Source organism: Manacus vitellinus, unplaced genomic scaffold, assembly GCF_001715985.3.
Source record: "Manacus vitellinus isolate BGI_N305 unplaced genomic scaffold, ASM171598v3 scaffold_8_pilon, whole genome shotgun sequence".
Classification (NCBI taxonomy): domain Eukaryota; kingdom Metazoa; phylum Chordata; class Aves; order Passeriformes; family Pipridae; genus Manacus; species Manacus vitellinus.
The window spans coordinates 8,023,363-8,049,237 of record NW_021940864.1 but is presented as its reverse complement, the minus strand read 5'-3'; the positions used below and the strand labels follow the sequence as shown (position 1 = coordinate 8,049,237).

The window sequence follows — 25,875 nt, the reverse complement described above, 5'->3', positions numbered from 1 at the left end:
AATTCAACTCTTTCAAGTCTGGACACTTATCTGTCAAGATTTGAAAATTAAGTTTTAGAAATGTTTGTTACAGAAATGTTTGTAATTGGACAAGCTAAGAAAAAGGGAGGCACTTAGATAATGAGCAATGATTTATGAGGAGGTTAGTTTATCTCAGGCAAATGGAGCTTAAAGAAATTGGTGTAGTTAAAGTCTTAAAGGTAATGTACCACTTTGCAGTAATCATGGGTTTACACAGAGATTCCTGGGTTTTGGTACAATTGCATTAACCTCAGTTCATGCCTTAAGAGCTTGCAGCTTTTGGGTTGCAATTTATTTTTTTTTTTTTGGTCTGTTTGGTCTTGGCTTTTTTGGTATGTTAGGCTACCAATCTTTCTACTCAATGACAATATCAAGTAATTGAAAAACTGAAAATCTGTGCACCCAGGAAAACTAAACCTCTAATGAAATTAAGCATTAGAGTTTATTAAATTTTATTGTATTATCAGAAAGTTTTTATTATAATGTGCAAAATCTGCTTAGTGCAGCCCTAGATTGTATTTACAGAACAGTGGGACAGCTTATGGAGGCTGAGTAGAAGATGCCAGATTGGACAATTGAAGGAATATAATCAGCATAATGTTTTTTGGAAAGGCAAAAGGAAACTATGCCATATGTTCACTTAAGCCTTAATTTTATGTAAAACTGGCTGTTTTTTCTCTGACACAGCTAAAATGCCCTTTCACTTAGAGTTCAAAGACTGTTTATTTGCTCTCCAGATCCCCATATGCTCAAACGTATTGTACACAGCACTGTCCCCTACTGGGGAACACGATCGGAAACAAATTCCATTTTCAATACAGCCAGGTATTTTCAAGAGGCTAAAACTGACATGTGTTTTGTCAGAGGCTTAGGGGCAGAGGCAAATGGGAGACAAGGAGGAATTTGCCCTCCTTATTTCTCTGGTTTACTTATCCATTTTAGGAGCAAATTAACCTTCTCTGCAGGAGCAACTGGACATGTGTATTCTCGTTTGAATTCAGAGGAGTTTACAATACTTAATACGGCGTTATGCCTTTTCAGGGTAATACACCAACCTCTTGCACTACAGCTATAATGCTATTAAATTTACTTCATGGAATTAGTACAGTCTCTGCTTGAGTTTATATAAGCTGCAAAGCAAAACCCCTAACTATTTTTAGTTAATCGCAAAGAGGATGGAACTTGTATTTTAGCAATGAGATGATCATCTCTCTCTCTCCCTCTTAATTTCAGCCTAGCAAGATACAATCAAGGACATTATTAAAACATAACAAAACAAAGCAAAAAAATCGAAGAGGGTACTAGAGCCCAAACTACCAATCTCTTCTTTGTTATTAGTGTGGCATATTGCTGTTTTAATCTAATGCTAGGTAGTGTATTAATCTATAGGTATAAATTAATGAGGCTCTTAATGTATTTTCATTGGGAGGTTGAGCAGTCAAACTCATTTAGTTAGTGAAAACTACAAAAATCACTTTCTTGTGAAATCTGAAAGTAGAAGCCTCAATGAGCTAATGATCACAGTATGAACCATTTTATGTACCACTGAAAATAAAGATAACCTGTAAATGTAAAATTTGCACTGCATAAACCATGCTTTTTACACTTCCACCTGTAAAAAACACTCTCTGTTCAACTCCACTTGAGAAAGATGAGCATATTTAAAACAAAACCTGTTAACAGCTAAATTGATATAGTCTTCATGGCAATATCCTCTGACCAAATCCTTGTTCCAGTCAGAAGGAGCTTAGCAAAGAGGACTAGAAGTCAATACCTTGTACTCAAAGAGAAATTTTGTGTATCTGGTGTACTCACATGGCTTTTTTGCTGGCTGAACTAGCTGAGGGTTCAGGTACGGGCTATTCTCTGCATCTATTCTGCGCTTGTACTTCTGGCGACCTCCACGTACTCTGTCTAGGCGGACACCTACATTTGGAAAAATAAGCAAACATGTAATTAAATGTATTATGAGGTTGCCTTTAAGGTAACAATCTTCTACTTCCTGCCTTCCAATATTTATATTAAAAGCATGTTTATTTCAAAAGATTCATTTCAGAAAGCAATGGAAATCAGCACTACACGTATTTGCAAGCTGTTTGGATTTTCACACATGCAAGACTAAATATACAGCATAATTTCCTGTTTGTTTAAAACCATTCATTCATTTTTACATATTATTACAAACAGCTAACAAGTTTAGCTTCCATTTGAGAGTCTGATCTTCAGTCATCTTTGCCAGAAGCAGAAGTTCAGAGATACAGAAGCCTAATATTATGAGTAGAGCAGTACAGAGAATTAGAACTTTAGAAACAATGAGTGCTGTATAAAGTTTAGATAGTCAAAACCAATGCTTCTAATTAAGATGGATTAACATAGCCAGAGGGTACAAACTAAGTATCCTTAGTAAAGTCAGAATATATATGTGGCTTAAAGACCTGAAATGGTTCATGAAGGTTTGAAAGAAATTGTACAGCTGTGCATTTAGATGTCATCAACAATGAATTAACATTTGTGTTCTACCTCCATACTGTTCATTGCTTTAAGAAAGCACTCTGCTACCTGTTTAGTACAGATATATAGGAGTTTACCTTCCTGAAACAAGCTACAGCTGCTCTCATCAACAAAATGAAAAAAGGTGGAAAGATGGTAGGTCCTATAAAACAATGAAATATTTCTTTCTGAGTCACCCAGGCAAATTTCCAGACAACCAGGATGAATGTGACTATAACCAAGTAGTAACATAATACTGAAGTTGAAAAACTTGGCACATATGCAGGGCAACAGGACAAGTAATACCAAGTGCAAAATTTGTCCCTGATGACATGGACTTAACTACACAAGAATGCAAGGACACATTACTTATCAATGATCCCTGTGAGCAATGTAATAAAGTGCAACTCACTTTCTCACTCTTCTTTTCATTGTCTATTTTAGCTCTCCTCCCTCTATTTATATTTTCTACTGCCATTACTGTGCTCTACTCTACTACTTCCCATCTCTCTTCTCCCTTGCACAAAATATCTCCAGAACTGGCTTCTGGACAGCAGGGGAAGCCATCACCAAAGAAGTTATGGTTTATGTGCACAGCAAGAAGAACACAGCATAGAGTTTACTGCTTATGAACCTGCACTGGTAGCGCAGTCTAGTCACCAGCAAACATCTGTCAATCCCCTTTCATTCTTAAAAAATAAAGAGGATTGACTGGGTTTTGATGAAGAAAAATTATTTTCCCAACTAGCCAGAAATCCAGGGCCAACTGTTGTTTGTTGGGGAGGTTTTGTTTCTTCTTTGCTTGTATTTCTTGTTCCTTCTTTGCTTGTATTTCTTGCTTTTTTTCCTTTCTTTCTTTTGTTGTTCTATCTCCTACTGTCCAAGTTGACATGAAGCTAACACATGACAACACTCACAAGCTGACCCAAGGAAGACAGCACTTTACAGATCTAATTCCATGCTCCTCTCTCCGCAGGGAAGGCTTTGTGTGCATGTGATTCTCAAGCACCCAGACGCACTGTTGGCATCTATAAAGGTTACTAACACAGAAGATACTTGGCTTAAGGACACAACCAACATCTGCAACTATAATGCAGTGAATTGTATACAACAGTGCTCAATAGCTTTTGCCCACCAGGAAAGTGGGTAATGATCACCTCTACTTAACAGTGAAATTCCATTTGTTTTACTGCAGAAGACTGTGTATTTCACTCTGTCAAACTCAAGAAGCACCCTTCTCATTGTATGCTACCAATTATGCTTTTGTGAATCACATTAAAAACCAACCACATACCCAAAGAGGTCAATAAGTGTATAATTATGAATGAAATCTTATTTATGGTAATTACCTACATAACTTGTGACTGATTTGTGGTCTAAGCTATTTGATAAAATTGATGGTGATCCGATCAACAGAACATGGTTATTTTTGTTTGGTTTTAAAGTTATACTTAGAAATGCACAACTACAAGACCACTTTAAAAACTGATAGCTCAAATCTTTTCAGAACTAATGATAACTCACTGTTCTTCACCCTTGAATTGGGAGCTTGACGTACAACTGAAGCAAATGACATCCAGGACAATACATTGACATAAAAACAAATAGCAAAAGACCAAGGTTTGATAGTTGAATATTCAGAAATAGGCAGAGGATTCGAACTAGCCACATGCAATATTGGTGGGATTATGAAAAAGACTGCCCAGCATTTGAAGAAAAATAGATAGAAAATGATTTCTGCATAATTCAGATGCCATCCTTCTTTCTGCTTGGCAGCAGATTCCATAGTGATAAAAGATGGATAGCAGCAGACAGAAGTATGTTTAATCAAAAGGTAATGGAACTGAAGCTTAAATTAAAAAAATATAAATCTACCAAGATGAACAATTTTTTTACCTCCTTTTCATTTGATGAGATACGAGCCATTCACATACTCAATGGAAGGAAATACAGACAAATATCACAATAGCAAAATTGTACTTAGACCCACACCCTCATGTAATATACACAGCTATACCTCCAAATAAGGCTTTCCTTAAAAGAAAGTTCTAAATAACTGGGGAGCAATGGTATTGCACATTTTAAAATTACCTAGGTCTATAATAGTACTAATTCTAATGTGAAAACGTTTTTGATAACATAATACCAACAGACTATAAATTAGAGGTTTATAACCCTTTCATTAAAACTGATACAGAGTTTACCATCATTTTGGCTCCTAATATTTCCTTGCTCTTACTACTACAAAAAAAGTAGCTACTTTAGAATCAATTTCTGATAATCCAACACACCCTAAGTGGTATTTTACTTCCCAAGAGTCCTTATGGAAGTAAACACAATGCAAGATACTGCTTAAGAAACTGTACCCATCTGATATTCCATAAAAACTTCGAAGTTTGGCAGATAGCAAACTGAAACCCAGAGGTTCCTGAGTATATTCATGCATTTTCACCTGTAACTCCTACAGCTTGTATGAGAGAATTCATTACATAAAGATATATTTATCTGCTTTAAAGACAGTAACAACTGATGCCTCCTCTGTAAGAAAAACAAAGAGAAGAAAGAAAAACAATTTTTTCCACAAAAATCTTCATTTGGTGCAGGAGGAGCTTTACATCTTGATCACAGATATAACTGCTATAATTCCACACAGTCTGTATTCAGATTACTAAGGAGGATATTGTGGCATCTAGCTAATGTACCAGGGAGAAGTTAAGTAGAAATCTGCTTTAGCTCTGCTGTGCACGTGGCTTGCCAGAGTCTTCAGCAACTCAGTTCACTTATCCTATCAGTCCTCAACCATGAAGTGAAAAGAAAGGTACACCCTCCACCCAAATAAACTCATGTAACATCACCCAGTGAACTGCATTGTACGTATTATGATTACAGTTCTTCAGGGTCAAAACATCCATTATTGTCACTGAACACAGCTCCACAAGAGATAGGGAAGTTGTCTCTTTGCATTCCCTAATGCTCATTTTAAAATCCTTCAATAAACAAAACCAAGAGCCCTAACGCCCAAAGGGTACAAGTAGGAAGAACGGGCTTGCCACCAGTTAGGAGACCAGTTACATCCAACATTCAAGTGCAACACATTCACTTTACATCTCAGTACATGCCCAGCTCATGAACTCACCTGTTCAGGAGTGATGGGTAGTAACAGATTTAGACATGATTTACAAATCTCAGAAGTCAAGGGTTAGACTAGGACTGTAGTATACGGAGAGAGGGAAACTATGTCAATCAATACAATAGCTACTTTTTTAAAAGAAAGCAATTACACATACTAATACATTCTCCAGCTGGTCTTGAGGGGAAAAAATGCTTTCATAGCCACTATACAAGCCTCTAGCAAAAAAGATTACCTCCTGGTTCCTTACATAATCTTTGCATGATTCCTATCAAATGCTTACCAACACATAACAAAATTACATTGGGTGCTTGCTCTACAGTGGATGTGTCTACATAGTCTTGCACAGAAATAGCTGAAGACTAGAGCTGCTGTACCAAATGAGCTACCCACCATGTACTTCAATCCAAACAAACTTAACATAGGCAAACCTGAACTCGTTTTCTCTGTATTTCCTTGTCTGTTCCTCCCTCACCAATAAATGCAAATTAGTATTTCTATTGTCTATTCTAGTCCTTTTCTCACATTGCCTTGACAACCTCATGTGGGACAGGTACCCATTGTGACAATGCTACATAATAAAAAATATTGTCCTTATTATGGATTTTGCAAATTAGGTCCTCAGTATGATAATCCTAAAGAACCATGTCATCTCATTTTCCATACAGATCCAAGCCATATTAAAAGTATACTCTTTAATCCCTTATCACCTATCTCTTCTTTTTTCCATCCCCTCCTTCTTACCCTGGCTACAGGTTTCCACCATTCATTTGTTCACTTGACCCACAAACATTCTTGTCCTTTCCACAGACCTCCATACCCACAAGATATTCTCAGGCTAAATTGGAAGGCATTAGTCCAATCCTTCAAATCAAGACATACTCACACCAGGACTGCCTGTAAGAAATTGTTCTCTACCTTTAATTGTGGAGCTTTACATTTTGGAAAAAATAAATCTAATTCATTTAAATATGAACTAACGTTTGAATAAATCAAAAACCCCTCTCTACCTTCCAGCACATCAGTAAAGAACAGGTTTGAGGTCAGAATCAAACCTGCAATTTTGACTTCCTTCAGAAATTTCAAATTCTGCTCTCTTCCTGTTCACCCTACATAAGAGGCTTATGACAACCTGGAATGTTCTACATCAATGCCACTCTGGCAAGCTCCACCTCTAAAACAGCATTTGATAGGTACGAAATATATTCCTATCTCTTTTTTTTGATACATGTAACTGGTTAACAATCCATTTTCTACAGATGTCTGTAAGATTCCCAGCATTGTGTTAAATTTTACAGTGAGACTGGTAAGAATGAATATCCACATATCTGCATCTGGGCAAGCTTCAGAGGAATATCAGTAACAGAGGAAAACAAAAAACAGATTAACAGCGAAACTGGAAAGTGCAAAAAGAATTTTACTGGCAGGTTTGGATGTGGTTCTCCTTTGGGACAGCCTCTTGATAGAGTGTTCCAGTTCACTTGAACATACTGTGATTATTTCTAAGATTGCTGAGTAAGCTTGAGTGAATATTATAAACTCTGTGTTTTGCTTTTATTCACATAGAACAGAAAAATCAGTTATTTTTCCACTATGAACACAGACAGAATGTATTTACACCTAAGAATGCACAGTCACCTAGATACTCTGTAGACTCTTCAGTAACCTCTCTAGTTTAGCATTACAGGCCAGTGCATTAACCCTTCAGTCTGAAAGATTTGTAGTGGAAAAAATACTTCCACTTTAAACCATGAAAGACCTCTCTCAGTAAGGTAAAGGTGTAGAAAGTAACAGTGCATGAAGAAATAGGATAATATGAGCTATCTTTTTTTTCTGGATCTGCATATTGTTTTATGTGTTGAATTACAAAGATGCCAGAGGGCTTCTGAAATCAGTTTACGAAGTATCTGGATACCATATGCAGGTAAAAATTCAGTTAGAGATGTAAAATATGGGTCTACTAGGCAGGCAAGATTTTGAAAACAGAGCCCTAAGTCATCAAAGAAGATAAAAGCTATGACTCACATTAAAGCTTTCCTGATCTACAACTGAACTAACAATTAGCAGGGGAAGGCTTTAGTGTTTTGTCTTCTGATAGCTATCTGCACAATTAAACACATTACTTAGTGTAGCATAGGAAGTCTAAAAATCATCTTCCTACTTTACATTCAGTCAGTACCAAAAAGTATTTGTTAATATGGGATAAAATTGGCTGTCCCCTAGAGGTTCCTATAAAACAATTTAGTTCATGAACCAACCTATATAATTGAAAGACAAAACCGGGTTTATTATTTTAATATCTAACTTGCTCTGTGACTATGAGTTGTCTAATTGATCTGTTCCTCTGACAACGATTTGCAAAAAACAGTTTATTATTAAAAAAACCAAAATAATCAGGCTAATTAAAATACTTAGTGAATTATTCCAGGTTGAAAAATCAAAAAAGAAAAATACTGCTTCTGTAAAACAAGTGCTTCAAACCAATCCTTTATTTCAGATTTTGCTTATGTTTAATAGTTAACAAAGTTTCTAGGCAACCAAATGTAAGCAACTTCAGAAATTTCATTTTTGTCCTGGGAGGAGGAGATGAGAAGGATGAGATAGATTTTTGCAAAGGAACTGACAAAAACATCTCTTACGTTAAAGCCCAAAGGTTTGTTTTTTTCAGTTTGACAAAAGAACTGATAAATGTATTACTTACACAGCTCAGTACTCAACCTCTTCAAAGGAACATTAACTTGGCATGAACTAATCATCTACATGCTGAAAATTTGTGCACTGTCATTTATGCATTAAAACACAAAAGAATGTGCATAAAATCCCCTCAGTTTTCCCATGTAAATGAGATTTCGTGTAAATAAGTTCTATTATTTCTTAGCCCAACTGATTTCCTTTGAAGAACAGTCCATAAACAAAGATGTTCACTCAAAGAAAATGTGGAATAAAATGTTTAAGAATCCTACTGTTGCTTTACATTTTTTAATGGCTCCATATCCTAATCTGTGACACTCACAAATACAAATTAGGTCACAGGCAACAGGTGACAAGTTTTAATTGAATGTCTTCTGTCTGCAATTCTGACAAAAGGTGAATGGAAATAAATGAGTCTGGCAAGACAGCCCTGAGCCTTACAATACCCAATACCTCATTATTTTTAAACAGCTATCTATAAACTGATGCTGACAAGCCTTGAACCTTTTATTTCTGTTCAAGAAGAGGTGAATGTGCAGAAAGAAAGAAGAAAATAAAAAAAGAGAAACATGACAGCTTCTCTGTTGCATTAAACATGCAACACCCGTTATCCCATTATTAGCTCTCAAATATTACAAAAGAATATCTTTTATACTTCATATAAGAACATAGAAAAAACAATCTGTTTCTTTTTTGGAAGAGATATGCTCTATGCACTTAGTTACTAGTGCCTAAATTCGACCTTTTCTGAGTTATACTACAAGATTTTCACTGGAATTATGCTAGACTCACGTCGATTTTAAAGAGACTGAAATTAGGCCAGTGAATGCAGGTTATAAAGCTTCTACTTATTTTCCTTCAATTTTCCAAAGTGAGGAACAGCCTGTGTAGCAGCAAAACGTGCATATTTGTAAACTGTGACAGAAAAGCAATGTGGAACTAGGATTGTGTATATAAAGCCCTGATGTTTCTGAAATTAAGCAGTTAACATTACATAATAGTTCTCTCCCCACTACCTGGATTACTAATATACTAATTACCAGGAAGCAGTGTAAAATACTGCAACAGCTTTTATGAATAACAGAGAAAATACTGTTGCTAATTGCACCATTAAATTTCATGTCAATGTGCTTATATATCATAACCATACTATATGGTAGTATATGCCTTATTTTTTTAATTATGCATACAACGTCCTGGGACAAGGTATAAGAATAAATAAAGGCAATGTATCACTAACTAAATACCACAGTTCTTACCTTAATTTATTTAAATATAATTACAGAAGATGCTATCTTGTTTCAGAGTTCAAATTACAACCAATTTAATGAAGTGGAGCTTGCTGGGCTGTAAAGTCATTACTGCATCAATACACTTGTAACCATTACTTTAAGGTGACAAGTGCAGACTGGGAAAGTCAGCTTGGCTGATGATCCAAGGAGAGGACATGGAATGCCAGGAGACAGAAAGGTCAAAAAGTAAGTTTGAGCAAGGCCATACCAATGCCTGAAGGTCAAAAGCAGGCCTTTATTCTAGATCACATCACTAGAGCTTATAAAGAATTCAAGAGCTATGGTAGTGACAACTCTAATAGAAAAGAAGTCTAACTGAAGTTCTGGACCATTTGCTGGCAACTCTCAAGAGAGAAGGGAAGATTGAAATGAAATGCATTATAATAATCGGACTGTGAAGTACCAGTAGCATGAACAAGATCTCAATACCCTTTTCAGATACAGTAATGTGCAGTTTCACAGTATTTCAGTTAGTGACTTGGAGGATGTGGGATTCTGGAATTAATCTGTGATCCAGAAGTCACGGGAAAGTTCTTAACAGCGTGAGTTGAAACAGTTATACAAAATCATATCAATTCTACTGGGACTAAGAAAAATCTCCTAGAATTAGGATTTCTATCAAGAGGAAGTGATCTCATTTTGCTGGAACAGAACCAGAGTAAATTAAAGGATGCCTCTTATTATACTAGAGCTTTAAAACAGATGTAAAAGTTCATTGACATATTAAGTTTTTTACCCTAACACACATGATTCCTAAGGTTGGGATTATTTTTTCTTTTCTGTTTTATTATCCTCTTCTCTTTTTTTTTTGTCCTTTGGCACAAAATCTTTTTCATCTTCCTCAAGGAGTAGCCATTCTGTGATGAACTGTGCAAGAGTAAGATGAACAAAATTTAGCTACCAAATTGCACTTATCTGGCAAATTAAGCGAGACTTAAATTTATGGTTAAGGTGGCTTTATATTGCCAGTTGAATCTAAACTCACCTTAGTGCAAATATATGTGTTCTCATAGAATTCTGGACTTCTCCAAGGCTTATTCATGAAAATACCATTTTGACATTGTCTTTTCTCTTAGCAATTTTTTTAACAATACCCTGCAGTCTTTCTCCTATTTATGTATTGAGTAATTATGAACTACATTTCTGTTGGTGAAACACTATGCAATTCTTCCCTTTTCTTTTTTTTTTAATTCTTTTAAAGAGTAAATACTTGTGGAATTGCATCAATTTCAGACTTTATCCTTCGAGCTTCCACAAAAGGTATAGCAAAATTCTGAATTTCTTCCCCCTGTCTTCTGCATGCTATTTTATGGCGCAAAGGTGGCACAATGGGAAAACAGCCCAAGAAGTTTACACCCTCTGGTTGCAGCTAACACACTTTTAGGAGTATTATATCTTATCACGATTTATAGTGTAAGTATTGTGTAAGTATACCTTATCAATTTTACTTATACAAGAGACTGCAGTGGAAGCTAGAATATCTAAAGTAATGATGTTAAATACAATGGGGTACTTTTAAACCTATGCATTGACTTCATATGAAAATACTGGCTTGACTTGGAAAATGTGACAGATATTCTTAATTTTTGGCTTTATTTCTGCAGAAAAAATATGTGAATTTTGTCTTCTGTTTTGTTATTCTGTTTGCAAATGTTTTTCAGGATTAGATATGAGTTACACAGCAGAGTTTCATTTGGGGTCCCAGAGTAATCTTGCAGTATAACTACAGGATAATTCTAATTTCAAGATAAATGAAGATCTTATATTAGTAGTTTCAGGTGTCTTTGGCAAATTATATGGCTTTTCTGTACTTTGCTCTTCCTGTCCATGTACTGTAACTTTTTACTTCTTACAATTCTATCTGCTACAAGAGTAAAGTTCAACAGTGGCTTATATGAGTACATAGTAGAGATGGGCACATTTTATGACTATCAGGAGTTTGAAATTTCTGTTTTCTATTCCCTTTCTGATTTGTCTGAGTAGTTGTTTATTTTAAAAAGCAGAGTCTTTGTCTGCTATTTCAGCAGGAAAAAAAACAGTGATCTGGGTTAATATATTCAGACTGGAAGGTACTCACATAGCACATCACAGCATTTTCCCGTGCAGTGTGACTTCTGCCTGAAAATCTCAGAGTTAATGTGGAAGAAAAAATCTAAGTTTTTTTGCTTCACTATTTGCACTGCGTTAAAGTAATGATTGTTCAACAACAACACCAAAATTTCAAAATTAAGTGGCTAGAGGGCATCAAATCGAGGCATATCAGAGTAAAATAAAGACAATTATGTAAAATGTCAATGTGGTGGAATTGTTTCTATTAATACTGTAGCACTGCTTTGAAAGGTGAAAACAAAAAAAAAATAAAAAGGAGGTACATTCTCTGCATATATTATGGTTTCTGGAGGTGATAGGTAAAAACATTCCAAATGGCCTTGCCAGGAAGGGATTTTACAAATGGTCTCTACGGAGGCTCATGATTCCAGCCCCAGAACTCAAGAAATAATTATTTCCATTTTATACAAAGTATCTAAGTTTGTATTAAAAAAAGTATACAAACATTTGCCCCAACATTTTCCAGAGTATGGAGAGTACTGTAGGAGTCCATGGAAGATCTAGTTGAAGTAATGCGGTCAAAATTGAAAGCCTTTACATTTTTTAAATAGGTATTTCTGTATTTATATATCATTATTCAAACAAACCCTTTTAAAATGCCTTTTCCTTTGCTTGTATATAACCTTTCCCCTGTTATTCCGAGAACACCACTATCAAAGAACTGTGCATATATGAGAATCAGAAAATGAAACTGAGCAGAAACCCACTGAAATTAATTAATCAAGTCCTCATGCTAAGATTAAGAGAGGGGCAAAATAGGGTATATTTTTTTTAAGTTATTTAATTTTACAAGAGAAGGCTCCAGTCCTCAATTGAATTATATGGGTAGATGTTTACAGCATGTGAAAGTATCAGATTTTCTTCCTCATATAGCAATGGAAAAGAAAATGAAACAGAGGGAGTTAACAGATACAGGCAAAGTTCTCGGGCTACAAATGAAAAAAATCTAACTGTTCATTTTGAATCTTAAGTATTCTCCCAAACATGCTTAACACTTCATTCATGCCCTGAGTGTAACTGGTTTATACATTAGCTCATATATCCTGCCAGCCTCATAACCTGACAGTCTGCCTAGAACACTGGAATGACAGGTTATCCTGTTTGTGGTCTCTGCATCTCATCTCGAGGTAGTACTTGAGCAATTAATGGAAAGTTTACTAGTGATACCACTTCACTGATACTACTGATGGAAGCTTTCCATACTGAAGCATTTTGGTTAACCAGCATATTGACTATTCTTTTGTGGTTAGCAAGAGGGGGGGGATCAGAGCCAAGGCAGAAAATCCCAGGTGAAAAACATAACTGCAATGTGCTCAGTGTTTTCCAGACTTTTTGACTGCCCATAATGTTACAAACAATTAATATTGTGAGGTAAATTGATTTCACTTTAACAAAACATGATACATTTTAAACAATTAGATGATATAGTCTAATTATAAAATGCCCCTACTCTAAAACAGAAACAGTGACAATTTTCTTCTAATCTCATAGGTAACGCTGGGCCTTTGGGAAATAAATTCTGGTTTTCTAAACCATGCAGACTGATTTACTGCAAACTTCCCCCATTACAGTTATAGTAGATGTCTATCAAATTGCTTATGAGAACAAATTTATGGAAAATATCCAAGAGTAATGCTTTGTTCTTATTAAAATACATGAATATGTATGTAATTTTAGCCAGACTAAATGAACAAAACAAAACAAAAAGAAAGGGAAAAAAGGTCAACAATTGTTGTCACAAGAATTATTCCTTTTTCACAAGAAACAGCTTCTTTCTGTTAAAAGCGCCTTCACATAAAAGATGCTTGTCTGAGGAGAATATTTTTGTTCAAATTGTAATGGCAACTGCTGTGAAGAAAAACCGTCAAGTGCACAAGGGTATGTTAATACAAGTAATTGGGTGACATAATTACATAAACATTACTTAAAAGAAGAAATAAAGCATAAAATTTTGTCATAAATTATTTTCATACAGAATTTTAACAGATGCAGAATAAAAGGGGAAAAAAAAGGTTTAAGTCAGTGATTCCTGGCAAGCAGAGTCTATTTAAATTGGCATATGTCTATCCTCCTTCCAAATGCAGATCTCGATGGGAATATTAACCATGTGCAGTACTAAACACACACATATTTTATTTTTCTAGGGGCCATGAAAAGAATATTTCTAAACAGGAAACCAAGGTCTTCTCACTCAATCCACTGCAAATTTAGTATATCTCTACTGAAGTTTATACATTTCTTCAGAGCTACTTCTAAGGGAAAGAAGAACAAACAGTTCACTTCCATTGGCTTTGTATTTTTTTCCCAAATACTATGTTGCTCTCAAAGTTTTCTGCTTTATCTCCCAAAGTTCTCCTGTCCCATTAAAACACATACAACTGACTCATTATTTCTTTCTTTTTTCTTTTAAGCATACTGCTATACATTCTTATGGACTGTGACATTCAGTTTAATAGACAGTAAGACTAAAATAAGAGTAGAATTTACTGAGTAAAAAGATGAGAGGTTATGTACAAAATAACTTAATGAAACAAACCCACAAGCAGAAATCTAGAAGAATATTTCAAGATATTTATAACTAGCACCCTCAAACCAAACAAATGTGTATAAGCCTCTTGCAAGGACAGTTTCAGAGCAACTTGACCAGAAAGTGTATGTACACTTCAATCCAAAACTGTGTTTGTGATTTCTAAGCATCCAAGCCTCTTCTCATTGTTGTAAAGATTCTTCACCCAGAGGGTGGTTGGGCACTGCAAGAGGCTCCCCAGGGAAGCAGAAAAAGCACCAAGCCTGACAGAGTTCAAGAAGCTTTTGGACAGCAGTCTCAGGCACATGGTTGTGATTCTTGGGGTGTCCTGTGCAAGGCCAGGAGTTGGACTTTGATGATCCCTGTGGGTCCCTTCCAACTCAGGATATTCTATTATTCTGTGACTCTATGATATTAGTTCACCAAAAAAATCAGTAATAATTGAATTATACTGAAGCTTTATCAGAAATTCAAAATTTCTTGCAGAAAGAGCCTCAGGCATATTATGGAGCACCTTTTCCAATGTCTCTGTCCATTAAGTATGTAGTGACCTTTCACCTATTACTGTGTAAGTTCACCTGACATATATGAACAGGGAATTTTTTTAGTGCTACTTTCATCTTGTCTTTCTTTTTTGATTGAAACGTTAAAAATTTTTAATTACTAAGGATACTGTTTTCTTGCCTTAAGAAGCAATCATTTCAACAGAAGATTTCCTAATGTTCTGTAATTTTACATTCACTTCCTGGTTTTTTTTAATATACTTTTCCTGTCTATATAATCAAAGTATACAGGTCAGTTCACAGAAGATTTTGCTTGAAACATTTATATATCTTTGTTATGATATAAATATAATAAAATTGTTAGGTCCAGGGAGGACAATCACAACTTAAAATATTCATACGAAGTGTAAATAAATCACATGAAAAAAATTTACTTGATACTATTGACAAAAGTACCAGAAATGGTCTTAGTATAATCATCATATAGTTTTAAGGCTTCTTTCATTCCTTTGAAAGCCAGATTATGAAACTATAACTTATATCTAAAGGAAAGATACACTGAATTAATTTTTATTACTAATCCATTCTTCTTGATCCGAAAAAGGAAGCACCAAGAAACAGATGCACATAAGTTCTAACTTAACTGGATACAAAGGGCACACAAATTGTTCCTGAGTGTAGATGAGTTCCCTGGGTTCTGTGAGTTCCCCATGAAAAAATGTAACTGCTGTCACCTCTGTGATCAGGAAAATAGACATAGGCTTAAAGGAAAAGGAGATGACAAGATCCATAATATGTTGCAGTGAGTACACTTTTCTTTCTCCAGCAGGAACTCTTGAGAGAACGATCACTTTGCACAATACTGTGTAACAAACCAATGACACTGCATTGCTTAATGATTAATAAAAGCCAAGAGTCAAAATTACTTACTCATTCTTTTATCCTGTATAAATACAGGAAACAACACAAGTAAAGGTCTGGAGAGATATTGGCAAATAAAGTCTCTGTGTGGTTCAGTTTTCCACATTTAGATTTTGCCCATCACTGTATCCTCACGTTACTGTCATAAGATCCAAAATTATATACAGGACTGTTAATTTAAGCAAAACAAACCTGTTTCTTCCTCCTTTTCCTTTCCCTTTCTTTGACCTGACAACCTTCTCTTTGCATCAGAACCTCCCTCTGAAATGTATTTGTTTGTTACAGAAGGTATTTCGAACCTGAGGTCAAATTTGAATCTATTTTTAGATGTTCAAGGTTTTTTTCTACTAATATTAATCTAGACTAGATATATGCAGAAGAATGGTATAAAAACATGCAGAGAGTTCTGAACAAGAGAGAACACTTTTTATTACATTACTATATAATGATGTAACAGGAGTAAGATCTTGCCTGTATTTTCGAAAGAAACTGATTCAAACATTCTCCCCCGAAGCTTTAACTTAGTTAACCTGCAGAAAAGAAAGGAACTGACCATTGAAGAACACGCCTCTAATTATGCTTATATCCAGCAAAACTGTGCATCAGTTATAGGAAATATGTTCTCTGGGAACAGTCTGCCATATCATTCATTGGAGAAAATCAAAACAAATGGCACTGAGGATGGATCCTATGAGGAGGGCCTTTGGGATTGAAGATGGGACCTTTCTAAATCAGTGATCTTAATGGTTTTAACAAATCTGATATTCCTGATACTGTTTCTTAAGATTTTACATGTTTCCCATTTGCTGACATGTGAGATTTATGTGAAAATTGTACACCTTGGCACTGCTCAGGAGCATTTGTTTCTTGAATTGAGGCAGGTTTTAGAAACTGTAACACAATTCATTTTTTACTGCCTTTTCCCTATTTTACAGAGTTATTTTCCACCTGTCATGCCATTGTGTCAGAGATGGTGTGGTATGGTGGATTGATACCTCTTTATTATTCTCTCCAGTTTGTGTCTTTTCTTTTAGATTGCTCCGTGATCTTCTTTTCAAACTTCCCATGAAAAGTGGAAGTGCAGTAAATGTCTCTACTTTGTGTCAACTTTTTGTGGAGACTGTTGTTCTCTCAGTGATGGTACTTACATATTCCTTGAAATTAGGTTAACTTGCAGTTAAAGCACTAGATCAATAGGAAACTTGGCCAGATGTCCTAAATACATCAACTCAGCAGAGTTTTAATGGTAACTGGACCTCTAAATTAAGATTATGAGCAAAAAAAAGGAAAAAATGAGAATGTCGTGCAAAATTTAAATTGACAATCTTATCTTTCTTTGTCCAGCCCTTTTCACATTCAGAGTGCATTTTAGTATAACTTCCACAGACCAAAGATTACTCTAATTCCACATCAAAAAATTCCTTAACCCCAAATAAATGCAGAGCCAGAGTTCTATGATTTTGATTGGTCAAAATAGTGTAGTCCATTTTTTATTCAAAATAATTTTCACAAGACAGAATCAAAATAAAGTTTTAAATCCTCTACACGGATTTCTTAATTTTTAAAACTATCTAATTAAAAGGTGAGGAAATTCTCCTGATTCTCCTCTTAGGAATGGATGTTCATCTTTAGTACTAAACATCAAAAAAAGCTCTCTATCCTTTAGATTTCTTAAACATCATACATCGCACCAGTAAGGTATACAATCCTCATCAAAACTCCACGGAGTTGGCAATTGTCACAGTGAGCTAAACAGACTGGGATTTCAAGTGCTGGATACTATACTTAACATCCAAAGAAGCTCTTTAATCTTGTTTAAGAAAGAGAGGGAATAATATATCTAGAGACAATCCTCCTTTGGCAGCATATGCATAAGAAAGGAAGGCTCAGTGTGCTGAGCTTTAAAAAGGAATTGAAAATAAAAGTTGAACATACTTCATGAATATACTTCTCAACACCAAAACCCAAACGAACAGGTTAACTGTTATGCACATGAGGCCTGAAGTATCAGTGCAGAAATTCTGCCCATGTTGGCAGCTATGTGAATCAACGCAATTCACAGTGAGCAGACATTTACCTGCCCATCTTGGACTGCTGCTGCTGAACTGGGCCATAATCCAATGTTTTCTAGATACCTCTTGCACGTCATGAATCATGGAATGAATGGTGATTCACAATGCCAAACTGGTTGATGCATATCATTTGATCTTAAGAAGTGTAAAACTATGTCAGTTTAAAAATCAGGACAGAAAACGTATCTTATTACAAGCAATTGCAACACAGTCAATCCTGCCAATGACGAAGATCAATTGCTAGGCTAGTAATTCCTCCACTGAGAATAGCTACGGTGAGACAAAGAATTCCTTCATGTCCATTTCATTCATCAATAGATACCACAAAAAAAAAGTGGATTATTTAGTGCTAGTTTCAACTTACATTATTAATGTGAGGAACCAGACTAAATACTGTTTTGCAAAAAAGTAAGGACAGTGAAGGAACAAAACTATCACAAAGGTGCAAGAACCTCATATAAAAAATTTAGTTGTTTTGTGGTTCTCCCTCCCTTTCAGTTTTGATGTACAACTGTTGACAAAACTTCAAAAATTTAATTTGGATGTAGGACCAGTAAACACTGGTGCTTTTTCTCCACTCAAATATGGCATCTTGACATAGTCCAGGAAAAAATTTCTAAGTCTATCTTTCAAAAGGAGGTTTTCCATCACACTTTACTCTTTATTATGGAGAAGTTTACCTGAGGACTCAAAGATCAGTGCCATGTTTCACTGCACAAAGATCTGTTATTAAAATCAGATGATTTCATACAGTTTTCTTGTTGAACAACTGCCTGCAGTCCTTACTCAGAGAAAACTGCAACTGAAACTCCCATGCCACTAAAAGCCCAATTGTAGACTTTTCCCAGCATAATATTCAACATACCCTCCTAACTAATGTAAGATGTATTAGTGCCATCTATCTTTCTTTTTCATTGTTTTTTACTCAGTTACTTCTCCAGCAAAATGCACTGCGTTTTATTGTTAATTGTGATAAAAAAAGAGAAATTAGGCAAATCAATTACAGTCCTCTGTCAATCTGTATGGTTGAAGCACAACTTTTACTGTTTTAATTAAATGAAAAAATGGGTCTATTGTTTAAAAGCATTAAAGTAGGCAATTCAAAACTTCAAGTAAAGCTTTTTTGTTTTACTGGGGGGTAGAGATATCTATAAAAGCAATACATGCCTCTATTTGAATTTCATAGCAGCCATGAAATTTATAAGAATCACAGAAACAAGTAACTATCCGTTTCTTTTAGCTGAAGTACCACTAATTCTAATGGGTTTAGGTTGTGAAGGCATTGTTACATACAAAATGTTGCCCTGACTTTAATCTTGGTTTAGTAAGAAGACACAATCTTTAATGAAGAAGGAAATCAAACAAATGAATAAAAAGAATTCTAATGTAAAAACAACAACAAGCCATACAGGTTGTCAATGATGGGGAGAAAAATAGTGGAATTAAACTGCTTATTATCAATATAAAGCTGATCTTTTATATCATAACAGTAAGTTCCAGTCTTACTCCCATTAAAGTCAGCAGAAGTTTTGCCACTGCATTCACTGGAAGAAAAGGAGTCCATCAAGTCAAATTCAGATCAGTTGGTTCACACAGATAAAATAAAAACAGAAAAAGCAAAGACTTATGCCCATGATAAAACTCTTTAGGCCCCCAAAACAGTATTAACACAGAATTTTGAAGCCACAGGAATAACTCTTAAAAGGATAAGACAAGCCCCAGTTACAGACTGCATTTCCAAACTGTGATCAGCAGTTGCTGAGTGAAGTGGCTTTTGCAGAATCCTTCCCATATCCATGGATGTATGTACATACAGCTATGAAGGTACACCCAAATGACAAGCTGTTTCCCAGGTATGGGAAACATGGCTTTGGCAGGCATCGGTCGGAACTGACACTCTACTCCACTTTGACCTAGTGAACAGGAGCACAAGGCTGGCTACACAACGCTTGTTGAACACAGGTCCATGCAACACTACTGCCAGTTATGCTAAATGGGATGGCAAACACTTGGGATGAGATCTGGGAAATTCAAAGTCTTGCTCACTATAGGCTAAGAAGGCATCAGCGGGCATAACTGCTGCTTGCATAGTACATATCATACACTGCAGTCCCAATCTACAGAAAGAGAATGGAATGACAGAAATTCCTAACTTCAGTGGGCTTGAGTGATCAGTTGCTTGTTGTACAAAGGTTTTTTAACCACTACAAACAAAACAAACAATATAGAGATTCTTTGTGGAAACATAGAAAAATGCCATCTCACCTTGAATGCAGAAGTACCTCACTGGAGGAAGCTGAAAAAATCAAGTGTTGTACTCTCATAGCTAATTATATTTTTATACATTATATATGTAATACTAAAGTATTATCTTAACGTACTTATTCATTTAGCATCTGTATTATATGAAAAATTATCCTGAAATATGTGAATTTCAACAACAGAAATAATTGTTGTAAATGGGATTTGACATATGTGTGAAACTGGACAAAGGAGTTTTCAATCAAAGTCTGTCTCCTAGCAAATTCTAGATAGAAGGCTGCCACAACAGGGAATGCTGAGTAATTAGAAAACTACATAATGACTCATCTTTACTTTTCCTTTTTCTGACTCACTCTTTTTTGTGACCAGCAGAGGCTGTAGATTGTACAGACAGTACTCTGTTTACATAGTCCCCTTTTCACTCCAAATATCCCTAGGCCAGAGGGATCACCGAAGAAGCCAGCCTAAGAACAACATAAAACATTATTACTCTTCTGGTTTCCTCTAAATGCTCTAGGTAGCCATCACTTTATCCCGTGTACACTACGTTCCATTACTGCCCAACCTAATAAAGACTTCTGTCACAGTGATAGCTTTTCATCTTCAGAGCTCTTTTCTCCTCTCCTGATAAGGCTGCCAACTCTACTCTCTGTAAATGAGCTCATGCGAACACTTTATTTTCAGCTTGTGGAAACAAAAAGGGCCACGGCTCAGCTTCAGAGCTTGAGGGGGCGGTTTGCTATCTTCAAAGCATGACCAAGGCGTTTGAAAGGGATTAAAATTAAATTGGTAAGCTTTGCTTGAAATAAGGAACTTGAAGCAGGACTATTGCACTCACAAACCCTGCTTTTCTTTAAAAGCTTCAGAAGTCCCTTAAAAATGGTCACTTTAACTCATTTTTATTTGTGTACTCTTAAACCTTTGGCAACTGCTTAGATAAGACTGCTAGCCAGTAACCCGCGTTACTATCAATAGCCACACATAGCCGAGCATCTCACTTACAGGACAGATGGTTATCCCATCCCAGTGCACTCAGTTCAAAAACATGTGAATCACAGCTTCAGCTTCCTTATCCAAACAGCAAATAAATTAAAATCTTTTGCAATCAGTGGCATATGTTTGCAACTGTGTACAGAATGACTCGGGCCAAACCTGAATTGACATGTTTCATTCAGTGACATCCTAACTATTTTGTGAATGTCCAATTGCTGGCACTGTTTCCTGCACAATAAGGTGACATGAAAAACAAACTTTCACAAGTACTTCCCCTGCTGTCAGATTTTATGCATGGAATTCATTCCACCAGATAGCTACTTACTATCTAGTGGCTACAATAATTTGTTGTATTTTTAAAAGTTTGTCCTTAGGAACAAAGCAAATTAACTGTCCACCTCTTAAAATACTTTGCTTCCATATGAGCTGTAGTTGGCCAGGTGGAGAATGGAGTGTGCCCTGAGCACAGGTATTCCCACCATCTAACATCTGGTTCAAAATCCACTCAAACAAAAATTGTTTGCTGGTCTTATATTACTGGTCTGTCCGCATCAGGAATGTACCAAAGAAGTAGAAGATTTGGTTCAGCTCAAGATGAAGGTCCAACTAATACAGGTGTCTGGAGCTAAAACTTCCCAGAAAGGGAAGATATGTGGGAGCAAGGAGTGACCAGTCTGCAAAAATTCTAGAGAAGTTTTAGACAGAGGTTTCCCTCATGGTGCTCTCTGCATGGTGTCATTCTTTAAGGTGATTTCCATTGTTTACTCTTACCACTGTTATTACTATTTCTAGATTCATGTTCAGAGGACCAATACTGCTGTCCTCTGTTGTTCCTCCTAAGTCTGGGGCAGTTTTAGATAGCAAGTTTCTCATTGTCTAACAGTTCAAATGGCACAGTTTGAAAACAAAGTTAACAGCATAGCAGAGGGAAGCAAAACAGCCTTGTATGTAACAGAGTGTTGCCTTTTTTAACAGTTATAAGACAAAGACTGAAGGTTATCCAGAAACTGCAAATGATCACTGGAAGGCAAAATCTCCAAACCAATATTAAAGTAAATTTCTGTTATATTTCTAATAAGAAATGCAATGCAACTTTCCCCCTAAGAAACTTCTTGAAGAAAGAAAAGATTAGAAATGGCTGTGTCCAAAGATACCATGAAACACTATAAAAAAATATGAAGCTGGCCAGGACTAAACACCAAAGAAAACATAAAGCTAGACTACACCACAGAAAAATAAAAGGGGGAGTGGGAGATGGTCTGATTTGGTTTCACAGAACCAACTTCTGAAATCACAGTAGCAAAGTCACCTGTGAAAAACTGCCTCCAAGCAAATTGCAAAGCGCTGTTTCGTAACCACGCCGTCCATACATGCTCAGCTTGACCAGTGGGTCCTTCTTTACACACCAATTAGGCAATGTTTGCCATCTTTTTGCCCTGCTCCCATCTTCACACTTCCTCATGCCTTCTACCACCACAAGATATTTTATATTCATGAGTATCAAAGGCAGCAAAGTCCTGGAAACACCTTGTTTAGGAAACAACTTTATGCAAACCTTACTCAGGAGTCTAAGAGTCTGACGTGTGGGAGGGACCATAACTCTGTGAAGATTTTGCAGAATTGTGAGATAAGCAGCCACTGTTATAACCAAATCAAGCAGCAAAACTACAAGTCATGCAGAAACAACTGTTTTCTTAACATGAACATCTTAAAACCTGATTTAAAATTTGAATGATTTGAAGAAGTTCTGTATATATAACCTATGAGACATAGCCTCTGCATTCCAAAATACACTACATATTGAAAACAATACCATTAAACCCAAAGGTGTGTATGCAGGATAGATTTGTAAAGAAGTTCATGGCATAGCACTGGCACAGTCCTGCTTCTGATACTTACAGCAGTTTATTGACTTCAAAGGTGCAGAACTAAGTTATTGAGATTTAGCAGGCCCCCTTTGTACTCTCACAGCATCTACATAATACTACCAGAAACCTACTATTCTTAATAATAAATTTTATTATTAAGAACTGGGGCCTCTGGCCTCCCTGGCCGAGACACTAATCTGTTCCTATTAGCAGGTAGGGTCTACAGTGCAGGCTGGATACAAAAACCATTAGTAGTAACTAATTGCAATTGACTAATTGATAATAAGTGACTGATTTTAATCATGTGTAGGGACTTCAGGACCTTGTCTTATTCCAGAAGAAAGGTACTTTCTTCATGTAGCTCAAAACGAGTTAGCACTGTCCAAGAATATTTATAGCAAATAGCTGCTCGTTTGGATTAACCTGCTGTATTCTATTCACTTGAGGCTGTTACATCACTGTGATTCATTACATCATGATGATGTAACTGAACATGAAATTGTAAATCAACATTTGTTCTGCTCAGTCTTAAAATAACCATCTTTCAAATACTATTTTGGACATTTAAAGGCCTGTAGTTATCATCCTGTAGTTCACACTGTTAGCAGAGAGAATATTCAAACTCAAATTCTGTGTCTGCCAGGATTCACATTAGTTTGTTGCCATTTGTCCCTTTTTAAAGGGTAAGGAAGCACTCATGTGCTCACTGAGATTTAAATTTTTGGAATTTAATTTTTAGAAGAGGCGTATTTCAAACTTAACCCAAATTAGATTATTACTGTCTTTCTTCTTTTATCATGGAAAGGTACTCACAAAAGTAAAATAACTACAGTCCAGAATAATTTTAATCTCCATGTGACTTTCTGTTCCACTGCAGAAACTTTTCCACTCTTCTCCACTTGAGAAGTATCTTTTTGTGGCACATACTCCTGTTTCCCTCTGCAGCATTTAATATCTTGTTGGACAGGGCAGTTAAAAAACACCTACAAGGAAATGTCTTATTGACTAAGGCACCTACAATTTCTATCATTCATCCACAGTAACAGATTTTGAAATGGTCCTTAACAAGCACACAGGCACTAAAGAAAACCTAAACAGACTTGTAATGCTCCATCAAAAATTTTGACCTAAGGCCACTAAGTGCTTAGTGTTATGATAACTCTTGAGCAAAGACTGGAACACTTGAAGGGAAGAAATTCTTTCGTATCAGAACAGAGGAGGTAGCCCTATCTTCTGAGGGAAAAAAAAAACCCAAACCAATAAACCACTACTTTAAATAGAAGATTAGCAGAAAGTAGATGACATTAGGAAACAATGCAAAACAAATGTTGTAGTTAACTGAAATAAACTTGAATGGTAAATCTAGGATGTTGTCTGTCTAGTCCAATTCCTTGTTCTTTGGTTTGTGTTTATAAGAGATTTTGCTGGCTATCTTAATCACTTTGTATCATGCAGTAAACTCCACAGAAAAAGCAAACAGAACCCTCTCAAGGCGAGTAGTTGAATTTGGGTCAGACTGAAAAAAATGGTTTAGTGGCCTGTACTCCCTGTCTACTGAAGCTTGCTTTCTTCCTGGATGGCTGTACCTCTGCTGAACTACTGAGAATAATGTTTCTCAAAAATGTCTCAAAAATCAAGTGAGCATTGCTTGGAATAGCAAATACTGAGCTTTAGGAGGAGCACATTGTTTGTAAAAATAGGAGAACATTTTTTAAAACCACCACCTGGCTCTGCAGGATTTTAAGTCATATATATTTAGGTTATTTACTCTGTAATGCTCACTTTAATAATGACAGCTCTGAAATATTCCTCCTATGCCTAGCTTTCTTTAAAAAATTACTGCACTTAGCTAGAAAAAAACCCCTGTTTTTCATCCCTCAACTGCTACAGTTCTCAAAGTCTTCCATATTTTCAGCTATTATCCCTTTCGTGCAAAGAGCCCACTTAATAACGTTCACTCTAACAACCTCATTTATTTTCCAGAAAATTAACTCAGTTTCAACCCTGATTAATGATTTCATCTAAATGAATCAAATTAAAAATTGAAAATTATATTTCAAAAGCCAAAGAAAAAAAAATTGACCATTTCCAGTTAACAAATGATCCTTTCAAATATTAAAAGATGACCATGAAGAGTGCGTGATAGTAATGAAATCTAACTGGGGCCTACTGCTTATCTGGAGTTCAGGAAGGGGGAGAAATGGGAAAAAAAATCTTTCTGCATTGTTAACACTGAAGTCTCTTGGGATGCCAAACTGACTTCCACTTAGTCTTTGCCTGTAATCAGCACACCAAAATAATATGAGAATTTCAATGTTAATTAAACTGGTAGGGTTGGAGATGCACCAATACTGAAGAGGGATTAGAAAAGTACACAGTACCAATAACCACATCTGTTAACAAATCCTAATCTCTGAAAGAGTAATTTAACCTTCCTCAAACTGCTAATACCTAGTTATAGGCTGTCTTCTAGGGAAGAAAAAGATCTTGGACTTGGAAAAAAAAAATCAGCTATATTACCTGAAGAACAACTGGTTATTCAGATCCCCTATAATGTCTTTTAAGAGAAGAGAAGTCCAGTCCATTTGACCCTTGATTTGCTTACAAAAGGAAAAACAGTTTTATTTCTCCTTCCCTCTTATGCCCCCTACAATTAATTTTGTTCTCACAAAAGCCTATTCCAAAGATTGTGATTATTCTAAGCACTTTACAGGTAATTACCAACTAGTAAAAAAAGTACTCACGCTTTATACTGATAAATGAGTAACATTACATTTTAATTACAAATTTCTGATGTCATATGAAACATTCAATCAAAAACTGCAACACATAACATTCATCTTGGAACTGGGCCAAAGCACAGAGACTGTTACTATTCCCCTTCACCACAAGAAGGAAGCCTCTAGAGAAGTTTCTGCTTACCAGTCTGAGTTCAGTGGAGGTTCAACACTTGCATTAAGGTTGTTTCACAGTCACCTTTGTAGGAAGTAACTGTA

At 35.8% G+C, this 25,875-nt stretch overlaps 1 protein-coding gene across 8 annotated transcripts in view; it reads right to left on the bottom strand.

Annotated features, from left to right (window-relative positions):
* ESRRG (estrogen related receptor gamma) overlaps nt 1-25,875 on the bottom strand; it is a 366,229-nt gene that overhangs the window by 47,964 nt on the left and 292,390 nt on the right. For all 8 annotated transcript variants that reach the window (XM_018085061.3, XM_018085063.3, XM_025896385.2 and 5 more), the window contains one exon: nt 1,837-1,947. In XM_018085061.3, the coding sequence (XP_017940550.1) occupies nt 1,837-1,947 (111 nt within the window). The remainder of the gene's footprint in view (nt 1-1,836; nt 1,948-25,875) is intronic.